The sequence below is a fragment of the Onychostoma macrolepis genome, chromosome 25 (assembly GCF_012432095.1).
Source record: "Onychostoma macrolepis isolate SWU-2019 chromosome 25, ASM1243209v1, whole genome shotgun sequence".
Taxonomy (NCBI): domain Eukaryota; kingdom Metazoa; phylum Chordata; class Actinopteri; order Cypriniformes; family Cyprinidae; genus Onychostoma; species Onychostoma macrolepis.
In genome coordinates, this window is record NC_081179.1 from 12940050 (window position 1) to 12964403 (window position 24354).

The following is a 24354-nucleotide window of genomic DNA, read 5'->3' on the forward strand; positions in this document are numbered from 1 at the left end:
TTGGCCGCATTCATCTTTCCCTCGATTGCAACCAGTCGTCCTGTCCCTGCAGCTGAAAACACCCCACAGCATGATGCTGCCACCACCATGCTTCACTGTTGGGACTGTATTGGACAGGTGATGAGCAGTGCCTGGTTTTCTCCACACATACCGCTTAGAATTAAGGCCAAAGTTCTATCTTGGTCTCATCAGACCAGAGAATCTTATTCAGGTGTTTTTAGCAAACCCATGCGGGCTTTCATGTGTCTTGCACTGAGGAGAGGCTTCCGGGCCACTCTGCCATAAAGCCCCGACTGGTGGAGGGCTGCAGTGATGGTTGACTTTCTACAACTTTCTCCCATCTCCCGACTGCATCTCTGGAGCTCAGCCACAGTGATCTTTGGGTTCTTCTTTACCTCTCTCACCAAGGCTCTTCTCCCCCGATAGCTCAGTTTGGCCGGACGGCCAGCTCTAGGAAGGGTTCTGGTCGTCCCAAACGCCTTCCATTTAAGGATTATGGAGGCCACTGTGCTCTTAGGAACCTTAAGTGCAGCAGAAATGTTTTTGTAACCTTGGCCAGATCTGTGCCTTGCCACAATTCTGTCTCTGAGCTCTTCAGGCAGTTCCTTTGACCTCATGATTCTCATTTGCTCTGACATGCACTGTGAGCTGTAAGGTCTTATATAGACAGGTGTGTGGCTTTCCTAATCAAGTCCAATCAGTATAATCAAACACAGCTGGACTCAAATGAAGGTGTAGAACCATCTCAAGGATGATCAGAAGAAATGGACAGCACCTGAGTTAAATATATGAGTGTCACAGCAAAGGGTCTGAATACTTAGGACCATGTGATATTTCAGTTTTTCTTTTTAATAAATCTGCAAAATGTCAACAATTCTGTGTTTTTCTGTCAATATGGGGTGCTGTGTGTACATTAATGAGGAAAAAATTAACTTAAATTTTTTAGCAAATGGCTGCAATATAACAAAGAGTGAAAAATTTAAGGGGTCTGCATACTTTCCGTACCACTGTATATATATATATATATATATATATATATATATATATATATATATATATATATATAAATATATGTATATACATATACATATATTGTTATGGTGTGTTTAACTAATGAAGCGCATGACGAAGGAGTAATGTCCAAACAGAGTCTTTTAATAATAATCCACACAAGAAACAGAAACAATCCAGGAGTGAGGGGTAGCAAACACACAGATCAAATAATAGCAGACAAAGAATCAGGGGAGAACACAGGCTTTAAATACTCGAAGTAATCAAGGGGAAACAGAAACAGGTGAGCTAATTAACTAATCAGGGAACTAAGGAAACTAGGTCAACATAACATATATATATATATTTTTTTTTTTTTTTTTTTTTTTCAAAGGAGACATACGTAATGTACAGTGCTGGGGGGCCACCAGGACAAGTTTGAAAATTCAGTCAGTAGATCCCTCAAATAAAATCACTAAGTGCTTCATGAGCAGCAGTCAGACGTTCCAGGCGAGACTGTAGGTCTCTGCGCCTTGTACCGACTTCAGAGTCCTCGAACAGGAGCTCGCTCACATTTGCCCCATCCAGTAAACTAAGCATGTCAATAGACAGAAGCTGAGCTGTTTCCTTCAGCAAGAAAAATGTGATCATCATGGGCAGTTGGTCAGATATCCGCTGTGCCACAATCTGAAAGAAAATAAATAAGAGTAACGTCCACACATGCATGTACTCCAGTCCATAGAGTCTGCATGTGTGAGTCCATAGAAAACCCTACCTCATAATACGCCTGCATCATTTCACTGTACTTGCTTTTTATGTCAAAGATAGGTAACAGATTTTCTGAAAATGTCTCATCGCTAATCTCATTCAAGAACTTCAAGTAGATGGGATCTTGAGTGTAGATCATGTTTTCCATTTCAAATTGCTCTGAGATCCTCTTCTCCGCCTTGGCTTGTTGGCTTGACTGAATGTTGTTGATTTTGTTCTATGGAGTAAAAAATTAAAGATGTACACAAGAAAGGGAACTTGCTAAAAGAATATTCTGGGTTCAGTACAAATGAAGTTCAGTCAAAAGCATTTGTGGCATAATGTTGATCACCATGAAAATTTATTCTGACTCATCTGTCCTCATCTTTTTTAAATAATTAGGTTATAGTTGTCTAGTTTGTAAATTATAGTGGGGGAAAAGAAACCATCCTCTATTTTTCACATTTTTATGAATAATAATAATAATTTATAATTTAACTCACCACTGAAAAACCTAAACTGATGAACTTTTTGTCAGTAGGCCTACATTGTTCTTTTCATTTATTTTTATTTTCAATCAAACCATAACTAAACGTTGAAATTAGGCCTATAAAATGTAGGTAACAATATAGTTTAGGAACCAATTCTCACTATTGACTAGTTGCTTATTAGCATGCATATTACTGGCATACTGGCTGTTTATAAGCACATATTAATACCTTATTCTGCATGACCATTCTGTGTACATATATATATATATATTTTTTTTTTTTTAATTTTTTTTTTTATTAATATTTACCTCAGTGATATTTTGAAGTACACGGTAGTTCCGGAAACATTTATAGGACACATCTTTGAATTGCTTCAGGATGATATCTTTAGGAGAAATACATAAATCAAAAAATGATCACAAGCATCGAAATTCAGATTAACTAACTAATTACTATTATAACTATTATATACTATATTTAACTTATTACTATTATACTATTAATAACTATTAAACTGTCATTCAGTTGTGGTCCAGTCATTTGAGTTTATAATGGACACCAGAAAGATGTGTGATGGTACCTTTTATGATACTGAGTAAATCAATTGCTGGGTGCTTAAGTCTGGCCACATGGCCCTGCAGAACTGATTCAAATCCTCTGTAGTTGCTGAAGCCAAGCAGTTCCCTCCCTCTGTAATTCTGGGCAAACTCTTTCAAACTGTAGACTTGTTTAGGAAAAAAATGGATTTCTTCTTAAATTAACTGATTTACTGCATTCATATGAGCATGAGAACTTTGAAAATAACAGTGATTATAGATTATATAAAATTTATAGCATGTTTATAATATTGAAAAATACACTGACAGGATGGCTTTGTATCGTTAAGATGATCATTCCAATTCTTGAATTCCTCTCGAAGCCGGGCAAACAAATTTTCTGTATTAACTAGCTCCCCTGATGATAAGGACATGATATTCTCATTGAATCTTGTTAAAATCTGTGATTAAAAAAATTACATGAGCATGTTATTTTACATTATAATTATGGAGCAAAAGTTTTGCCTCTGAGAAGGAAAAAAATTAATTTGAATGAGAAAATAATTGACAAAACAGCAATAATACAAGCAAAAAACAGATGTGTGCTTGAAAAATGGATGAGATTTGGGACCATCTCTGACACCAATATATTTTATGGAAGAAAATAAGTAAGAATGAGAAAATCAAAACAAACACAGTAGGGTTCCAGCAGCTTGGACCCCAAATGATAATTCTCAGAAGCAAGAAGATGTGATGGTTTGGAGTCCTACTTTAATGAGGAATTGTTTGGTTCCCTTAGGGTCCTGTGGTGGTCCATCCTCAAACTCCTTGAGCTTATTTCTCACATCCCACAATTGCTTTTTTATCTCCTCATCAAGCTGTGGCAGTGATTTCTGACAAAGACAGATTAAAAAATCCAGGATTTACTTACAGTCTCTCAATCCATTAAAATGCAGTTTATTGAACAACTGGACTGATGTTTAGTGTGAACAGGCCTTTAGAGTGAAACATTTAGAAACTTACTTTGATATGATCAACAAGATTCTGAGTCAGTTTGACGGCAAGACATTTAATAGTGGCTTTATTCTCAGTAAAGAGGCCTCTGTAGAAAAAAAGAAGGGACTCTTGCAAGGTGATTTAGTATAGCTTGTTAACCAGTACTGATAAGAGTAACTTTTACGGATGTACTCTTCTGAAATACTGATATGATTGAAAACTGGTTGAAATTCAAAACGAATCAACTTGATCTAAACAGCACAAATCAAGTCATTTGGATGCATACAATTTTGGGAACAAATATATTAATTATATTCTCTTTAGATTTTAACCTGAAATAGTCATGGTTTTGGAAGAAATCTCTCTCTATTTGTTCTGCCTCCTCCAGAGGAATTTTATCATCAATCTGCTGTTGTCCTCTACACTTCACCACGATGTAACCTTTGCGGAGAGGAATCACTTTGTTGTGGACAATGGCCAGAATGCTCTTCTCTGTTCCCTTGTCAATGAGGTCTGGCTTGGTCAAAATGGCTGTGAGAATGAAAAATAGTTAAATGTTAGAAATATGCATACACTCTTAAAAATAAAGGTGCTTAAAAGGTTCTTCACAGTGATGCCATAGAAGAACCATATTTGGTTCCACAAAGAACCATTCAGTCAACAGTTCTTTGAAGAACCATCTCTTTCTTACCTTTTTATAATCTGAAGAACCTTCTTTCACCACAAAGAACCTTTTGTGAAACAGAAAGGTTCTTCAGATGTTAACGGTTCTTTATGGAACCAGGGTTAAAGGTTATTCTATGGCACTGTGAAGCACCTTTATTTTTAAGAGTGTACAGGGAAAAAAGTGCATTTACTGACACAGGTGCTCATATGGTGATAGCTGTTGTACATTACCAACAGTTCTTTTGCCCTCAGGATCTACTTCTTGTGCCATTTTTAATGCTTCTGTTGTTGCAATGTCAGTGTTACAAGGGACCACAACCATGTTTATAGTCTCTTGCTTCTCAATAAATTTCATGATCAGCTGTTTGATCTACAAGACACGAAGACGTTTTAAAACTGGGTAAGGATCGAGCTGTGCGTGAAAAAACAGATTAAATGACCCACCTGGTTTCCAATATCCTCTGGTTGTCCTTTTACTGGGACACGGGCAATTCCAGGTAGATCGATCAGTGTGAGGTCACACACATCTGATGACATGACCTCTAAAGTGATGAGCTCATCACATATTCCTACCCCTTTTCCTGCCAGCTCATTCTGGGCTGTAATAGACATACATTGCATAATTAACTTTGTTTCACATTGTAGTATACTAACTGACAGTACTGCTGCTCCCTATACGCAGAGTACGCAGTTTGCGTAGGGCACCAACTCCCAGGGGGGCACCATCCCAGTTGCTCCAAAAAAAAAAAAAAAAAAGTGACGCACCTTTCCCGCACCCGCGACCGCTCACACCTCATGTTTGCGGCTGAATGCAAATCATCTATAGATGGATAACTATGCCTGTGAAAAGACATCAGCAACCCGACGCCAAGAGAAGGAAAAAAAAGATGAAAACAAAGCCCATGCGTCACTTTCAGGTAGGCTACATTCAAAATCCTGTGAAACTTTTTTGGGTGTTGAGGTCAATAACGTGTTTTAATGTCGGTAATAATTTCACCAACGCGTCTAATACAGGTGCATCTCAATAAATTAGAATGTCATGGAAAAGTTCATTTATTTCAGTAATTCATCTCAAATTGTGAAACTCGTGTATTAAATAAATTCAATGCACACAGACTGAGGTAGTTTAAGTCTTTGGTTCTTTTAATTGTGATGATTTTGACTCACATTTAACAAAAGCCCACCAATTCACCATCTCAACAAATTAGAATATGGTGACATGCCAATCAGCTAATCAACTCAAAACACCTGCAAAGGTTTCCTGAGCCTTCAAAATGGTCTCTCAGTTTGGTTCACCAGGCTACATAATCATGGGGAAGACTGCTGATCTGACAGTTGGGGTCAAGGCATCAAGAGCCACCACACACAGACGTGTCAAGGAATTTGGCTACAGTTGTTGTATTCCTCTTGTTAAGCCACTCCTGAACCACAGACAATGTCAGAGGCGTCTTAATTGGGCTAAGGAGAACTGGACTGTTGCCCAGTGGTCCAAAGTCCTCTTTTCAGACGAGAGCAAGTTTTGTATTTCATTTGGAAACCAAGGTCCTAGAGTCTGGAAGAAGGGTGGAGAAGCTCATAGCCCAAGTTGATTGAAGTCCAGTGTTAAGTTTCCGCAGTCTGTGATGATTTGGGGTGCAATGTCATCTGCTGGTGTTGGTCCATTGTGTTTTTTGAAAACCAAAGTCACTGCACCCGTTTACCAAGAAATTTTGGAGCACTTCATGCTTCCTTCTGCTGACCAGCTTTTTGAAGATGCTGATTTCATTTTCCAGCAGGATTTGGCACCTGCCCACACTGCCAAAAGTACCAAACGTTGGTTAAATGACCATGGTGTTGGTGTACTTGACTGGTCAGCAAACTCACCAGACCTGAACCCCATAGAGAATCTGTATTGAATAATGGGGTATTGTCAAGAGGAAAATCAGAAACAAGAGACCAAAAAATGCAGATGAGCTGAAGGCCACTGTCAAAGAAACCTGGGCTTCCATACTACCTCAGCAGTGCCACAAACTGATCACCTCCATGCCACGCCGAATTGAGGCAGTAATTAAAGCAAAAGGAGCCCCTAACAAGTATTGAGTACATATACAGTAAATGAACATACTTTCCAGAAGGCCAACAATTCACTAAAAGTGTTTTTTTTTTTATTGGTCTTATGAAGTATTCTAATTTGTTGAGATAGTGAATTGGTGAGGTTTTGTTAAATGTGAGCCAAAATCATCACAATTAAAAGAACCAAAGACTTAAACTACTTCAGTCTGTGTGCATTGAATTTATTTAATACACGAGTTTCATAATTTGAATTGAATTACTGAAATAAATGAACTTTTCCACGACATTCTAATTTATTGAGATGCACCTGTATTCTCTCAGCGTTTCTATGTTCACTTACAAAAGTTAGCCATGGTTTTAACACGAATAAAATTATTATTTTTTTAAATGGTTCTTGTAGCCATGGGAACCGCAAATTAACCATGGTTTTGTTACTTCAAATAATAATATACAAATAAGTATTAAGATAATATTTTTGTGGTTATAAAAACAAACCTAAGCCAACAACAGCCTTTAAAATTACTTAAAATGCATTATATAAAAACAATGAGGCAACCCTGCTGAAAAAAATGAATCACAAATACCATTACAAACATTAAAAACCATCAACTTTTAATCATTAAAAAACATTCTGTAGTGTATTATTATTGCTGCTCTCCCTGCTCATTCATGACAGGCTGCATGGATGGGCAGGGAGTTTTTGCCCAAACCAAACTGTATGGTAAGTGTCTATCATTGGACAATAGTGGTCCTGACAGAAATGAGTCTTAAGAAGGCTACATACCCAGCAATTTATTTCTGAGACATGGTTTTATGGAATTTTTTTATTTATTAATTTTTTTTTTTATGTGTGTACTGTGCAGCATAAAAGCAGAAGTGCACTATAATGATAGCTCTTACTGTCATGGTTTCTGTTAATTTGGACTTTGTTTTCCTTTTGCACCATTTTCCTTGTTGTGCTGATTGTATTATTCTATTCAGGTGGGCCTAGTTAATTATCCTTCTTTGGTCTGAGTACTTAAGTTCCTGTATGTTCACTTTGGGGTTGTTTTCACCTGGTCACTTCATGCGTTTTTTCTGTTCGGATAGCTATCCAATTCTGAAAAGACCAGGTGTAAATGCCCTCCGAAATGCTTTCGAAAAGCATTTAAAGCCAATCGCTCAAACCACTTCAGGAGGTGGTCTGGGCCGCATTCCAGACGAAACTGGACAAGTGTAAATGCATCTGGCTGTTGAAACCACATATGCTAATTTTACTCCTCCCAAAATATTAAAATAATAAACGTGTGAGAGCATTTTATAGGCTATATGGCATGTTATAGTCAGATATGACAGCGCTAATGCAACAAGTGTCACCACGGATGAGTAGCTGAGTATCTCTTCAGCAAGCCTAAACGCAAACTGCTGCGAATGACACTGAAAGTAAGTCGCAGACGTTCAACACACAATTGTTTTCATTAAAAGTAGTGAGAGTAACCTATCTTTCCAGTGCTGATGTCGTGCTCTCTCCTGTTGTGGTCTCTGATATTGAAATTAGCTGATAATGAATACAATGCGGCGCCTATGTATTGCTTTCATTGACGTGAACTCCGTTAAATTAGTGCGGGAATTGAAGAACGGATTTATATCCGTTTGTAAAAACACATTTATGTGGCTAAGTGTAAATGGAAACGTTTTCATGAATCGGATAGATATCCGATCAGAGAAAACGCATGAAGTGACCAGGTGTAAACAGGCCCTTTGAGTTTGTCTAGTCTTACGTCTACATGTCTTAAATGTTGTTGTGCTACATTGTGTTTGGATTTATCCTTGTTGAATATACCCTTGTTGGATTAAAGACATCATATATAACCATTAATCTTCATTGTGCACTCTTTAACACAGCGTAGCCGTGACACTTACAGACTTACTGTGTAGGCAGTCTGAGTGAGAAGCATTTAGGTTCAAACTTGTGAAGAACTGTTTTTAAAGTATTGGAATGTGTCTTTGAATATTTATCTGTGACATTTCAGTTGCAGCTTGTGGGTTGTGATGATTTCACCAAGTAGGACACATTTCTGGAACTTATTTTAACATTTAGGGAGGACATTTTAAAAATGTTCTTCACAATATGTTGAGTATTGTTGATGCATAACTCATTATTTACTCTCAGGTCTGTTACCAGCTTGTAGGATCAGAACGAGTCAGACAAACTAAGATTCGATCAGAACATCGAAACATGAGGAGCCGAAATTCCAGAAAAGCCCAACAGGACATCATAAATCTGTCCATGGTACTCTGGCGCCATGAGTCTGGAGCAAGCCTTACCAACAAGCCTCTTTCACAGAACAGCTCGCAACATTAAGACAAAAGAATACTTATTGATAAGTACAATGCCGGAAGGAGATCGTCAAATTTGGGCCAAGTAATCAAGACTGATGGTGAAAGAGATGGCCATCACATGTGTTCCACGCTGGAAATCACGAGCTTCTTTAGATTGACTTTTCCCCCACCCATACAAGACTGAGACTGAAATTCTTTAGAAGACCTTTTAACCTCTCTCTGGTCTTCACCGAACATATCCCTATGTCCTACACAGAACTACACAGAGACTTTCTTTTTCATATGCACATAAAATCCTAAAAGGACATTTCTATGCATATTATTATGTATGTAACCCACACATTAGACTATCATGTTTTAAGCACATATTATGTATGTCTTTTAATAACTATTGAATGACTTTAAGGTTAGTCGTGTTTGGTATGTATGAGTTTGACAATTCTAGCTTGAAACATTTCTTTCAATTAATTCTGTGTCAAATGTATCATATTCTGGTTATAGAAATGATGTCCAAAAGTATACTTTGCAAGAGTGTGTAAAATTCGGACCATGTGACTGATAACATGCTGATTTATGATGGAAGGAACAACCCTAGCTAAGAAAATAGCCTATCTAATTGGTCAAGACACCAAATGGGATGTGTCCAAAAGCCGAGTTTAAAGACTCAAGACACCATCAAATTTTCCCTTTTCTCCCTTCTCCCTTCTTCTTTTTGCCACCGCGTTTTGACGCTACTTTTTAGCGCTCTTTGAGCGTGCTCTGGCCTACAGGCTAGTTGCTACTTAACACCACGATGAGAGGAAAAACCACCTAGTCTCGTTACTCATTTCATTCTTTTACTTTAGTTTCTTTTCTTTCCGTTGAGTCTCGTGTTCAAAAGTTAAGTTTGCCGCAAAGTCCAGCTCCGACTGCACCCGCTTCAAACTTCAACCAGCAACTGACTCCAAAACCATCCTCAGCCGACGCCCAACCATTGGCTTCCCAAGACATCACTTCAAAGACTACTGAACTTTCAACCAATCACCAACTCGGAAAACCCCTTTCCTGCAACGACGACGACAGAAGGGAATCCCTGTAACACAAAGGCAATGCAAGCAAGTACCTCCAGGTCTAACTGAACTGGTGCATTTAATATAAATTTTAGCCTCATTGAGAAACTCAATGCTAGGGTTAATTAAGTGATTGATGGTTGTTCAGGTCTATGCAATAGAACATATTGCTACAAACTTGGGATTTCACTTTCTCATTCTCGAAAATCATCCTTTCTGTCTTTCTGCAACGTGTGAATGTGTGAATGCGTGTGTCCATGTGTTAGATTAGTTTATGTCTTAGGTTTATATAAATAAAGTTGTATTTATATTGAAAAGAGAAGTATCTTGTGTTTTGTGCTTACAAGTTAATGTCTTAATCTGCCGATCTTGTTACTGTGCTTATTAATAGTGTTTTCACTATATTTTGGATTTTAATATCCAGTGCAGAATTAATGTTATACGGCTCGTTCAATGAATCGCTGCCGACTCAGTGATCAGCCACAAAACAGTGATTCTGTTCAAATTCCCTATAAAATCATAAATGATTCCCTTTGAGTTAAATTAAATTGTTTCTATGTATAAACCCTACAAGCTTGATCGATTGCTTCCGTCTGTTCCTGTCTGTTGTGCTGTGATTGCAGCTCCGTGTAGCTTCGCTTTTTATTGAATACCTTACTTTCACTCCCTGTTGTTTAAAGTGTTAATATAACTTAATTCCCACCATATTTCTGGTGTTATATTTCAAACTAATCTAACTAATTTGATCGTCGCTTTTAAAAACGCGAGTGCAGCGCGTTAGCATTCGTTAGCCAATTAGCTTGTCACCGCAGTTCCATTCGTGTTTCTATTTGCACCTACTATTGTTTTCTTTTCTTTTTTTCTCACTCTGTTTTCATTTCTCTCTCGCTCCATTTTTCACGAGTTCATCAAACAACAGTGGTAAGTGGTAAGTTAAGTTGGTATCATTCATCAATCACGGTGAGTAATGGCTTCTTCTCCTGCTACTGTTGTTTGCCACATGTACAGTTTATCTCTCACTGTCAGCAGTGCAATACATATTATGCAATTAATGTCAGGCACGCAAAACATTTATAACTCATTTGGATTCGTGCAAAACGAGAGAGGCACATGAGCCTGTGTTTATTTAGCATATTTCCACATACGGCGGTAGTTACAATTTTGCTTTAAATAATTTTTTAAGCTTTTATATAAGCAGGTTTGCAGGATTTGTTGTGGAATGAGGAGAATGTCAGTTGCATTATGTAACTCTTGTTCCCTGAAGGAACATCAATACTGACGTTAGGGGTCTCACTTGGGAGCCCCAATCACCTTTGAGCATTCCCTCCTTCAGAGAACGATGGTTCCCTATCTGTCGGTCACTACGAGTTATGTCGTGACGACATAGGGGATTTACTTGGGAGCCCCAATCATCTCTGATCTTAAGAGAAAACGCCAATGAATATTTGCTAGTGGATTTTGCATACCTGCGCCACTTCCCGTGCACACGGGTATAAATAGGCGGCAGGTGCATCCACTCATTAGATTTGCCCATCGGGGATGGGCAATCGTCCTCTGAGGATGAAGATTTGGCGGGGCTGCCTACCTCAGGAGTTGCGGCCGCCGCCGAATCGGACCCAGAGTTGACGGCCGTGCTTTCCCGGGCCGCCGCGAGCATCGGGCTGGAGGCGTGCACACCTGCTAGTCCTGAGCCCTCGCGGCGAGATGATTGGTTCCTCGGCACGGGCCGTGGCTCGCGACCACGCCCTGCCCCGGTTCCTTTCTTCCCGGAAGTGCATGAGGAGCTGACGAAGTCGTGGATGGCCCCTTTTTATGGCCAGAAGCGGCTCGCCTGCCTCCCCCATCCTCGCTACCCTCGATGGCGGGGCATCTAGGGAGTACATTGACATTTCCCAGGTGGAGAGTGCGTTTGTGGCCAAAGCTTACAGTGCTGCGGGCCAAGCTGCCTCTGCCCTGCATGCCATGGCTATCCTGCGAGTACACCAGCCAAGGCATTAAAATGCACAAGGGTAGTACCAACCCGAGGTTGATGCAGGAACTGCGCTCAGTAACTGACTGTGCCCTATGGGCGATGGAAGTCACAGCGCAGTCCCTCGGGAAGGCGATGTCCACACTTGGGGTCCAAGAGGGCCATCTATGGCTCAGCTTTGTTGAGAAGAGCGATGTCGACTGTGCGCTGTTTGCCGCTCTCGTCTCCCAGGCTGGACTGTTCGGCGACACTGTTGAGGACTGTGCCCAGCAGTTCTCGGCAGTACAGAAGCAGACCGAGGCCAATTGGGTAACAGGTAAGTAGCACATCTTGCCCCAGCATGATGCTTTGCTCTGCCACAGGGCAAGCCCCAGTCTGCTTGTCGCCGTGGGCGCCCTCCCGCATCCTCCAGAGCTGCTCCGTCCCGTGCTGAATCGTCCCATATGCCGGTGCGTCGAGCCTCTTGCAGGAGTGCGGCACCCCCTGTGTCCCAGTCGGCCCCTAATCGCCCAGATAGGCGACAGAGCGGCCCTGACACGGGCAACGCAGAGATGTGGGAAGCTATTCTTTCTCAGGTGACGGCAGGGACTGCGCCGCTCCTTTCCCCGGAGGATTCCCGGGGATTGCTGTCCTCCTGGCAAAGGATGCAATCGAGCCGGTCCCTCCAACCGAGATGAGGCAAGGGTTTTACAGCCCTTACTTCATCGTACCCAGGAAAGGCGGTGGTCTTCGACCTGAAGGATGCTTACTTTCATGTTTCGATCCTTCCGTGACACAGACCGTTCCTACGGTTTGTGTTCGAGGGTCGGGCATGGCAGTACAGGGTCCTCCCCTTCGGGCTGTCCCTGTCCCTCCCATGTCTTCGCGAAGGCACGGAGGGCGCCCTTGCCCCGCTACGGGAAGTGGGCATCAGGATCCTCAACTATCTCGAGCATGGCCCGCGTGCGAGAACAGTTGTGTGATCACAGGGACCCAGTGCTTCAGCACTCAACCAGTTGGGGCTTCAGGTCAACTGGGAAAAGAGCAAGCTCTCCCTCGTGCAGAGAAACTATTTTCTCAGTATGGAGTTAGACTCGGTGAGTGTGGTGGCGCGTCTCACCAACGAGCGTGCCCAGTCCGTGCTGAACTGCCTGAGTTCCTTCAGAGGCAGGACGGTGGTACCACTGAAACTTTTTTCAGAGGCTCTTGGGGCATATGGCATCCGCAGCCGCAGTCACGCCACTTAGATTGCTTTATATGAGACCACTTCAGCACTGGTTGCACTCCCGATTCACGAGGTGGGCATGGCGTCGCGGTACACTTCATGTGAACATCACACAGGAGTGTCGCCGTTCCTTCAGCCCCTGGACGGACCTTGCCTTTCTACGGGCCGGGGTGCCCCTAGAACAAGTGTCCCGGCATATCGTTGTCACGACGGATGCCTCCAGTACGGGTTGGGGCGCTACATGCAACGGGCAGGCAGCCTCGGGGCCCTGGACAGGGCCTCGACTGCTTTGGCACATCAACTGCCTAGAGTTCTTGGCAGTGCATCTGGCCTTGCGGCAGTTCCGGCTACTGCTGCTCGGCAAGCACGTGTTGGTCCGTACAGACAACACTGCGACTGTCTCGTACATCAAACGGTTGGGAGGTGTACGATCACGTCGCATGTCACAGCTCGCCCGCCATCTCCTCCTCTGGAGTCAGACGCGGCACAAGTCGCTGTGTGCTGCTCATATTCCGGGGGAGCTCAATTGTGCGGCCTACGCGCTCTCACGACAGCTCACGTTCCCCGGAGAATGGCGACTCCATCCCGAGATGATCCGGCTGATCTGGAGTCGATTCGGGGAAGCTCAGGTAGACCTGTTTGCTTCCCGCGAGTCCTCCCACTGCCAGCTGTATTACTCCCTGACCGAGGCCCCCCTCGGCAGGGACGCACTGGCACACAGCTGGCCTCGGGCTCTACGTAAGTATGCGTTTCCCCCAGTGAGCCTGCTTGCACAGACACTGTGCAAGGTCAGAGAAGACGAGGAGCAGGTCCGGCTGGTCGCGCCGTACTGGCCCACCCGGACCTGGTTTCCCGAACTCATACTCCTTGCGACAGCTCTTCCCTGGCGCATTCCTCTGAGGAAGGACCTCCTTTCTCAGGGGCTTGGCACCATATGGCACCCGCGTCCAGATCTGTGGAACCTCCACGTGTGGCTCCTGGATGGGACGCGGCAGACTTGAGCGGTCTCCCACGGACTGTGGTAGAGACCATCACGCAGGCTAGAGCTCCTTCAACAAGGCAAGCCTATGCACTGAAGTGGAGTCTGTTCGCGAACTGGTGTTCTTCTCGCCGAGAAGACCCCCGAAGATGCACAATTGGAGTAGTGCTTTCTTTCCTGCAAGAAAGGTTGGAGCGTAGGCTGTCACCCTCCACCTTGAAGGTGTATGTGGCTGCTGTTGCGGCCCATCACGATGCAGTGGACGGCCGGTCCCTGGGAAAGCACGATCTCGTTGTGAGGTTCCTGAGGGGTGCCAGGAGGTTGAATCCTCCTAGGCCACTCCTGATGCCCCCCTGGGATCTCTCTATTGTCCTGGCTGGGCTTCAGAGGGGTCCCTTTGAGCCGCTGGACTCAGTTGAGCTTAAGTTCCTGTCTGCTAGACAGCGCTCCTGACCGCGCTCACTTCCATCAAGAGGGTCGGGGACCTCCAAGCATTTCGGTGAGCGAAGAGTGCCTTGTGTTCGGGCCGGTCTACTCTCACGTTGTCCTGAGACCCTGGCCTGGATACGTGCCTAAGGTTCCCACCACGCCCTTCCGCGATCAGGTGGTGAACCTGCAAGCACTGCCCTCAGAGGAGGCAGATCCAGCCTTGGCGTTGCTGTGTCCCGTAAGAGCGTTGCGCATATACGTGGACCGCACCCAGAGCTTTAGAAGCTCTGAGCAGCTCTTTGTCTGCCACGGAGATCAGCAGAAAGGGAAGGCTGTCTCCAAGCAGAGGTTGGCCCACTGGATAGTGGATGCCATCGCCTTGGCGTACCAATCCCAAGGCGAGCCGTGCCCCCTAGGGGTGAGGGCTCACTCCACACGGAGTGTTGCCTCCTCCTATGCGTTGGCACACGGTGCCTCTCTGCCAGACATCTGTAGAGCTGCAGGCTGGGCAACACCAAACACCTTTGCGAGATTTTACAGTCTCCGCATCGAGCCAGTTTCTTCCCATGTGTTGGGTAACAGGTAATGGCAGGAAGAGATGGCCAGTGTCACGCTTGCTGCGCCATTTCCCCTCACCCGGGGATACGAGCGCCGTTTTCCCCTGTCTTCCCTTTGACAAAGCCCTCTGTCAGGCCCTGCTGGCAGCTCTCCTCCCTACCCTTAGGTAGGATCTGCCCCAGGGTCCAGTCGTATGTAGTACTGCCCCAGGCCTGGGTCAGTCCATATCAGTGTCTCCACATGTTACCTCCCTTCGGGCAGGATGTGGCCTCCGTAGCGCCCTTCTCTGGAAGGCTCGCTTCCCCATTGTTACTGCCAAGCTGTAACAACAAATAGGAAAGACTTGAAGCTATCTTTCATTGAAGGTCGAATTCCCTTCCGACTAATGTGGGGAAAGAAACAGCGGCTTGGCTATCTCCAGCAGCGATGTACTCAGTGGTCCCTGCGGGCACCAAGGTTAGCGAATTTGCGCTGGGGCGATGGGAAGGTTGCGACCTTTCGCATGGCATTTGTCTGTCACGCCGCTTGTCAGCATCTGCATGCCACAAGGTTGTGACGGGGTTCAGGTTGTGGCGCTTTCCATAGACCCCTATGTCGTCACGACATAACTCGTAGTGACCGACAGATAGGGAACGCCTCGTTACGACGTAACCCTCGTTCCCTGATGGAGGGAACGGAGACGTTATATCCCCATGCCACAATCTCAAACCATCGCTGGTTGCCAGGGACTCGTTCTCTGCTCCTCAGCGTAAAACCTAATGAGTGGATGCACCTGCCGCCTATTTATACCCGTGTGCATGGGGAGTGGTGGAGGTATGCAAAATCCACTAGCCAATATTCATTGGAGTTTTCTTTTAAGTCAGAGATGATTGGGGCTCCCAAGTAAAGCCCCTATGTCGTCACGACATAACGTCTCCGTTCCCTCCATCAGGGAACGAGGGTTACGTACATAACCGAGACGTTATGTAATGTAACCAAGACGTTACCTTTCAGTCAGTCACATTTGACTTTACATCGACACTGACATTAGGGTATGTAAAGCACCACAACCAGAACTGTGGTACGAGAATCGATGGAGCAAGTGCTGGCAATCAAGTGTGCAATGACAGATGCATCTCAGTTCATAATCTGCCCAACAACCATAAGCCAAGTATTGAATCAACTATAAAGAGCTTACTAAGGAAGCCTAAAAAGGTATTCTGACAGTCTCACAATATTTGCTTCAGCAATTGTTGGTGTGTGGAGACACATCCATGCAGGAATGTGAAAATCACAAGACTGATTGCAGCACAGTCTAAGATCACTCTCTTGACCCCAGTTCAGGGGAACATAACAGGGAGAGACAGCAGGGCTGTCCAGGGAAAGACACAGGTTTACCAAGGGAAACCATTCCGTGGACAGAACGTACAAGATTGCTGAGGGTGGAATCTTATATATGGGCACCTAGTCCAGTCCAAGGGGTGACTAATGCATAAAACACGAGTACTGTATCTGGCAAGAGACTCCTCCACTGAATCTGAAAGCCACCTGGTAGAGGTGACCCGACCAGATTTCTTGCGACGCAGGATTAAATTCCCGAATAAAACGCGGTTGCAGTCGGTAACTCTGGTGCAATTTGAACGGGAGCGGGCGGTCTAACAATATCCCGTTCCCGACGTCTTTTCAGAACAGCATATCTGCGCTTGAAGCACCGGTACAGCCTGCACTCGACTGTTATGCACGCACTGCACGCATGAACCAGTGCTTCGTTTTATTTGCGAGTGTCTGTGCGCAGCATGTGCATAATGATGCTCAGAGCAGGCTAACCTACCAGTGGTGAATATACGGCCCGCAGACAGAACAGGCAGGTTGTCGATGAGTGACAGAGCAGAATAAAGATGAACAAAGTGTGGATGCGCAGTCCTTGAAGAACGCTCAACTCGATTTTGCTTAGCCTATCATTTTAAATGACAGATGTCTAATTTATTTATTTATTTATTTTTCTTCCGCAACACTTTTCCTAGGCTACTGTGTTTACAGCAAGATGTTAAACGAATTTAGTATTTTGACAAGACGAATAAAATTATAATAGGCCATTTTTGTACAACCTAAAAAAAATTTCCCTCTGCCACACTTGTTCCTATTGTGTTGTAAAGGTTAAACAAATTGTATCCTGACAAGACGAATAAAAATAAGGAATACAGTTTTTGTACATTTTTATTTTCTCTGTGACACTTTTTTTTCCTACTGTGTTGGCAGCAAAATGTTAAACAAATTTCATGTCTTAAGACACACAATTCGTTTAACATTTTGCTGTCAATAAAAGACTCTTGACAAGACGAATAATATAACAAATACAATTTTGTGCAGACTATACTTTTATTTGCTGGAAGAAGATAAGATCCAAGGGAATGGTGCCGCAAGTGAGACACCGACCCAATCCTCCTGCAAATTACCTGCTCATACCCAACAAACTGGAGGAAAATGGCTCCTCCATAATGGAATCTCGAAATGATAGAATCTTGCGAAGGTATTAGGTGTTGTCCTGCCTGCAGCTCTGTAGATGTCTGCAAGAGAGGAGCCGTGCGACAAAGCCCAGGAGGAGGCAACACTCTCAGTGTAGTGAGCTCTCACCCCCAGAGGGCACAACTTGCCTTGTGTCTGGTATGCCAAGGCAACAGTCTCTCCCTTTTGCTGACCTCCAAAGCAGACAAAGAGATGGTCAGAGCATCTAAAACTCTGGGTGCGTTCCACGTAAATGCACAAAGTGCGAACGGGACACAGCAACACAAAGGTTAAAACTGCCTCCTCCAGTGGCAGTGTTTGCATGTCCACTACCTAGTCCTGAAAAGGAGTATTGGGAACCCTGAGCACATAACCAGGCCAGGGTCTCTGGGTAATCCGGGTGAGAGTCAGCCGGCCCTAACTCAAGGCATGATTCATTGACCGAATATGCCTGCAGGTCCCCAACCCTCTGACCAGGCATATTTGGGGGTCCTCTCGACAAGAAGAACACCAATCAATGAACAGACTCCACCTCAGAGCATAACCCTGCCTTGTAGAGGGGGCTGTAGCCTGTGAAAGACCAGTGAGGTCTGCCTTGTCCCACCCAGCAGCCAGACATGCTTGAAGGACCGCGCTGTAACCTTCGTCACCCAGAAGACGAAGTCGGTGGCCTTGTACAGCTCCTGCATCAACCCCGGGTCAGAACTACCCCCATGCAGCTTTTTCAGCATCTTGGCCTGATGTACCTGCAGGATGGTCATGGTGTGCGGGGTTGAGGTAGCCTGGCCTGCAGCACTGTAATCTTTGGCAGTCAGAGCTTACATTCTTTGGACGGGAGTCACAGACAATTCCTCCAGGTGGCAGCATTTTGCCGGCACAAGTGCACAGCAGAATCTTCAGCATCAGAAGACAACAGGACGGACCAACACCTTTATCCAGGAACTACACTATGCTTTGAAGACCTGGACTTCCATAGGGCCTGGCTTTACGACCAGAGGAAACGGACTGACCGTTCTTTGGTTTGTGGATGTTATTCCAGCATGACAATGACCCAAAACACACGGCCAAGCCAACAAAGGAGTGGCTCAAGAAGAAGCACATTAAGGTCCTGGAGTGGCCTAGCCAGTCTCCAGACCTTAATCACATAGAAAATCTGTGGAGGGAGCTGAAGGTTCGAGTTGCAAAACGTCAGCCTTGAAACCTTAATGACTTGGAGAGGATCTGCAAAGAGGAGTGGGACAAAATTCCTCCTGAGATGTGTGCAAACCTGGTGACCTACTACTGACCTCTGATTGCCAACAAGGGTTTTGCCACCAAGTACTAAGTCATGTTTTGAGAAGGGGTCAAATACTTCTTTGACTCATTAAAATGCAGATCAATTCATAACTTTTTTGAAATGCGTTTTTCTGGATTTTTTGTTGTTATTCTGTCTCACTGTTAAAATAAACCTACCATTAAAATTATAGACCGATGATTTCTTTGTCAGTGGGCAAACATACAAAATCAGCAGGGGATTAAATAATTTTTTTCCCACTGTGTATATATATATATATATATATATATACTAGAGGTCGACCGATTCATCGGTTTTGCCGATTAATCGGCACGGATAGTTGATTGCCACAACTATCGGTTATCAGCAAAAATCCATGCCGATAGTTTTCCGGTTTACAACCGTTGCCGGAGTGGCTGAGAAGGGTCCGCTGGCATTATACAGTACGAGAGCGGCCTCTAGAGGTGGAAATCACTGACAGCACGTGTTGTTTATTTTGACACGTGACACTGCGCGCTGCACAGAGCGGGAAACTCCAGACTCGCATTTAAATACAGCCGACAGAAAAGCCTGCCGCGGAACAGAGCGCCATTCACATAGTTTTCTATTAAATGACATTATATTTGTCCCAAATCGTTGTGAATGTATAATGACTTCACCCTAGGCTATAAATTATGTATTGTGCATTTTTCAGCAAAACGTTTGTCTTTCTGTGGCTCTAATAAAGTCTGTATGCTTCATATAGAGCTGTAATACAGATCGCGCTCTCTCTTTCCGCTTGCTCTGTTTTTTTAAACACCGAACTTCAAACTCATTTATGCCACATTGTTCATTCTTGAAGCAAACTTATGTCCGTTTGGTGATTAAATAAATTGTTTTAGACCGCCACTTGATTTGAACGCAAAGCGTCTGGTGTGTGTGTGTGTGTGTGTGTGTGTGTGAGATACCTCTGAGTTCTCCTAGACGCAGCGCTGCGCTTTTGCCCGGTGCGCTTTTTTTTTTTTTTTTTGATTAGATAATTATCAAGTGTTAAAAAATAAAAGCAAATAAAGTGTGTGAGTACACATACAATATCCATATGTATGTAATTTTAATGCTATGGCCTTGTGTAGATATTTAAAGATGGCCATCTTTAAGCATGGCTGTTGAAATTAAATGGTAATACTTAACAATAAGGGTCCATTTGTAATGAAAACTGTAGAAGTATTGTTCCTTGTTAGAGTTTGTTCATTTCAACATTACTATTAGCTACTAATAGGCTACATTTTTTAATTTTAAAGTTTCTTCTTTTAACATTAGCAAACTATGAAATAACTTTAATGATCAATATAGTAAATAATATTAATATTTTTATTCATTTACAAAGTATGGTTCAGTACTGTTGCTGCCTTTTTTTTTTTTGAAATAGTAAAGCACTAGCTCTCTTTTAGTATCTATTTTGAAAACTATCGGTTGATTAATCGGTATCGCCCAGTGTGGTCCAACCTAGCTATCGGTATCGGTAAAATCCACTATCGGTCGACCTCTAATATACACACACGCGCGCGCAATTGTCCCGTATTTTTCTTTTCTGAAGTTGGCAACCCTATTCATTCGTGTTCTGAGCCTAGCTTGTTTGCCTCGTCCTGTCTGTTCTCTGCCTGCCTTGGACTTTAGCCTGTCTTGGATTATCCCTTTGCCCTGTTGTTTTGGACTTTGTTTGCACCTCGCATGGAATATTGCCTGTTTGTGGCCCGTTTGCCTCGCCCTCTCGATTATGTACCCTGTCGATTGACCCACGCCTGTCTCTGGATAACTCTTTCGATAACTCTGGATAATTAATACACGTGTATTAATCTACTGTCACTCTGAAATACATTAATGGTGCGCGCTGACTTTCTGAAAAGCCCTGCATGGATTAAGGCGCATTAACCAGGATCACGAAACCCAGACGGTCTCTATTAAGCGGGTTAAAGTCTCTTTCTAATTTTATTGTTGTTTGTATTGTCATGTTTCAGTGTTTTACTTGCTGATGATCTTCACACATTGCACATCACACTTTTGTGATGTGCACACATTGCACTTCTGTTAACAGTGAATAAACAATAAAACTACCCATAAATAAAAAGTAATATTTAGGCCTATACGTGAAATATATTTCACTTAAATTTTACAGATTAAAAAAAAATGAAATAAAACGTAAGAGAACTAAAATTAAATAATCCTATGAATTTAATAACACAATATAAGCGCAACAATAATGTTCAAATGCCCATGACAAGCAAAACGGCTGTACATAAACAATATAGGCTACTTAAAAAATGTGGTTCTCACGTTTATGAGCTCTGTTGCTGAGAAAGGCGTAACGGAGAATAAAACACGACTGCCCCCTACTGGTAATGTACTTCATTTGCCAGAGAACTTCAATACAGACCGCATCTTGCCGCGGCAGGTCGTGGGATCCCTTTCCCCGTGATGCCACATCTGTACATATACTTTATGATAGGTTACTTGTTACGGAGTCAATGAGACGAGAGACATGCAGATCCATGTGCGAGCTTTATTTACAAAGGCGTGGTTAGGAAACAAGCAAGGGTCAAACAATGGCAAACAGGTATATCACAGGCAAGGCAAAGAGCCATCCAAAACGGGCATGAGTCAGTCGACAGCGAACAATATCCAAAGGGGCTAGACAAGAGAAGTAATAATCCAGGCAGGGGAAAACACAATCCGAAACAGGCAAGGCAAGGCAAGACTAGGACAACTACAAAAGGCTCTGTAAGGTAGCTAAAGCTAGGGCAGTAGCTAAAGCTAGGGCATAAGTGTATACAATACTCAGCAGTCGGCAGTGAAAGAGAGGAAGTCCATGGCTTATGTAAGGTGTGTAATTGGCTGTACCTGAGTGTGTGTAACAAGTGCAATGGATTGTAGGAACTGAAGTCCGGAGTGACATGTAAAGGTCTGTGTGGTGTGAGAGTCAGAACCAGTGTGTTACTCCTGTTGCTGTTGGTTGGTGCTTATTTAGTTTTGTCAGGTCGTATAATGTCTGAAAGTGATGCACTGTAATCTGATGATCATTGACGTTGCTCAGTGTCTGTCGGTGCAATGTGAATTAGCGTTGGGTGTGACTTATTTTCCAGAAAATACGGTAAAACTGATTTAACTCCATAAACTTATGTGACACAGTTTCTTTTGTTAGTGCTAATTTTGTGTTTGTTACGTTACATTAATAGCGCACTTTATTTAGTGTAGATTATTACACTTTACACATAGTTCCTCAGTCTGCCATGGCTCTCAACCATGTTCATGCATATTAAGTTTCAGTATTTTAGCAAGTTTTGAACACTTTCTTCCTACATTTAAAAACCAAAACTGTTTGCAAGCATTTTCACTAACCTGTTTCAACATGTTTTTGAACTAATGATGAATCCACAAATTCACTTCTCTTATCACGGTAAGATAGAACACCCTTCCAGTTGACATCTGGTACCTTCTTCAGCCTCAGCTCTAGAGGACATCTGGTGACAATTCCTATTGAAAACACAGTTAAGTTATCAATATGAAGAAAATGGCAGAAAAGTATGTGACGAACATTATAGTATGCAGGAGCTGACAAAAGAAATCATTCTCTTACTAACATTCTATATGAATGAATTGAATATAAGTGTAAAAACAGTCCACACTGAGAACTAGATTTTTTCTATAGCGAATTGGTAGCATTACTATTACTAGTTTTCAGTAGCTAAGCTATTTTATTCAGTAGCAGGTCACTGTGAAACTCTAAAACTTTACTCTTTTTTTTTTTTCTTTAAGAAAAAGTGAGGTCAATTTCAGGAATAAATTTATTTTTAAATCAATTATTTTCAGCTGGTTTAAATAATTGAAGTCACAAGTTATCATTTTGAGTTTTAATCAGTTCCAGAGTATATGACTCATTCTCGCAACTGAATCAGTTACGCGGTTCCTCCAAACCACGGGCTTTCAGACAAAGCTGTGCTGTAAACTAACTGTGACTTTGCACACTGGACAGTCTATCTATCTGAAATCACATTACCTTTTTTTCCTTAAAAACGGCTTTATATTTGTATATCTCTTTTTGGAATGTGCTTACATACATATGCATGTGAACAGCTACAATTTTAATGTATTACACATAAAAATATGAAGCACATTCAGTAAAGTAAGTTGTTGTTGTTTTTCCCATGTACCACTTTCCTCTGAAGCTTTCCTATAGAGTAGTTTGTAGCTTAACTAGCTACATTTTTTTAATAGCTTTCTCAACGCTGCTCACCACTCCCTCTTGGTAATGCAACTCCAGACAGCGCTTCCAACACAGAGCTTTTTCCAGAACTCTGGTCTCCAATCACTACAATAGTCGGTAATGCCAAGTCCTTGTGAATGCCAACTGATCGCAGAGTGTCAATCAGATCAATGTATGGACGAATGCTCTCCTCTAAATGACTGTGAACCTCTCCCTTCATTTCCTGACTGTAAAGGTACAAATGTTTGTTAAAAAAAAACTCACCAATAACTTATTCATTTTTTACGTATTTCATTCATAATTTGCCTTTTGTTTATTTTTATTAAACATTTCTTTTTCTGATTTGTTTTACAAATTATTTTTAGTTTGAATATAAATTACTAATTTTTGAACAAAAATAAATAAACTATAGGCCTATAAAAGCATAAATGTGTTTCAAAATAAATTTACAATGAGCTCACAAAAATTGTTTAAATAAGCACATTTAAATTTATACTAACCTTCCGCTTTGAGAGCTGTCACTATATTCATCATCACTTCTTTGACCTGGAGAAGAGAATAAAGAAAATAAGCCTGAACTGGACATTTTCTGGAAAAAATGAGACAAAGTTGGTTCTAAGAATAGACAATGTCCTTATTTTTTTGATGTCTTAAAAATAATAATTTAGGTTTCACAGTGTATGTTTTGATGCCAAAGAGAAACCAAAGAGGTGAAAACTGTGTATCACTCTGAATTTATAGTATATCACACCCATGATAATAATGAAATTGAAAGTAGGCACATAAGACTTTTTTTTTTTTTTTTTTACATATACTTTACATATACATTTACATTTCCAAATAATAACGCAACTTTATAGGAAGTTTGACGAACAGAAAATCCATTTGCATGTATGTGGGTTTACCTGATATGCCTGCAGAGCAAGATCAGTGGCCGGATGCATAAACACAGATTCTGCCTTAAAAAGTCTGAACAACTAGTAGCCAATGAAAATCAGTCTTACTTTTCTCACTCAAATTAGACAAGTCTCGGTTTTTATGTAACTGACTTTAAAAAGCTATGACCAGAAAAAAATTAGATGACTAACTTGTCAAAGTAAGTCTTTGTTTCGATTTCAAAACAAATCGAGATAAAATTATTAATGTACCAAATTACATTCCTTTTCTTATCATCAGCGTGTTTTCGCCCCTCGTTAAAAGCCCAAACTTAAAGGTGCAATAGGTGATTGTCTTCAGAAACATTTTTTGTTATGCTGGTTGAAAGTCTCTTCACATCCTGATAGCAATCATTAAGTTAAGTGCTCTAAATGCATTTATCTGTATTTATATATTCTGTGGAAGGTGTGGGACCAAGAAATGTTCGTCCAAT

The 24354-nt window shown here is 42.4% G+C and overlaps 1 protein-coding gene across 1 annotated transcript; it reads right to left on the reverse strand.

The window, feature by feature from the left end:
- Positions 1 to 1140: 1140 nt before the first annotated feature.
- Positions 1141 to 23701, reverse strand: LOC131534406 (interferon-induced GTP-binding protein Mx3-like). The gene is made up of 13 exons (XM_058767255.1): positions 23486 to 23701; positions 23016 to 23212; positions 22121 to 22255; positions 4871 to 5025; positions 4658 to 4796; positions 4093 to 4291; positions 3788 to 3866; positions 3535 to 3657; positions 3093 to 3225; positions 2809 to 2952; positions 2537 to 2613; positions 1766 to 1975; positions 1141 to 1677 (listed from the first exon to the last, which is right to left on the reverse strand). Exons 1-13 carry the CDS (start codon positions 23569 to 23571, stop codon positions 1453 to 1455), a joined length of 1902 nt encoding a protein of 633 aa, XP_058623238.1. The 5' UTR covers positions 23572 to 23701; the 3' UTR covers positions 1141 to 1452.
- Positions 23702 to 24354: the final 653 nt, after the last annotated feature.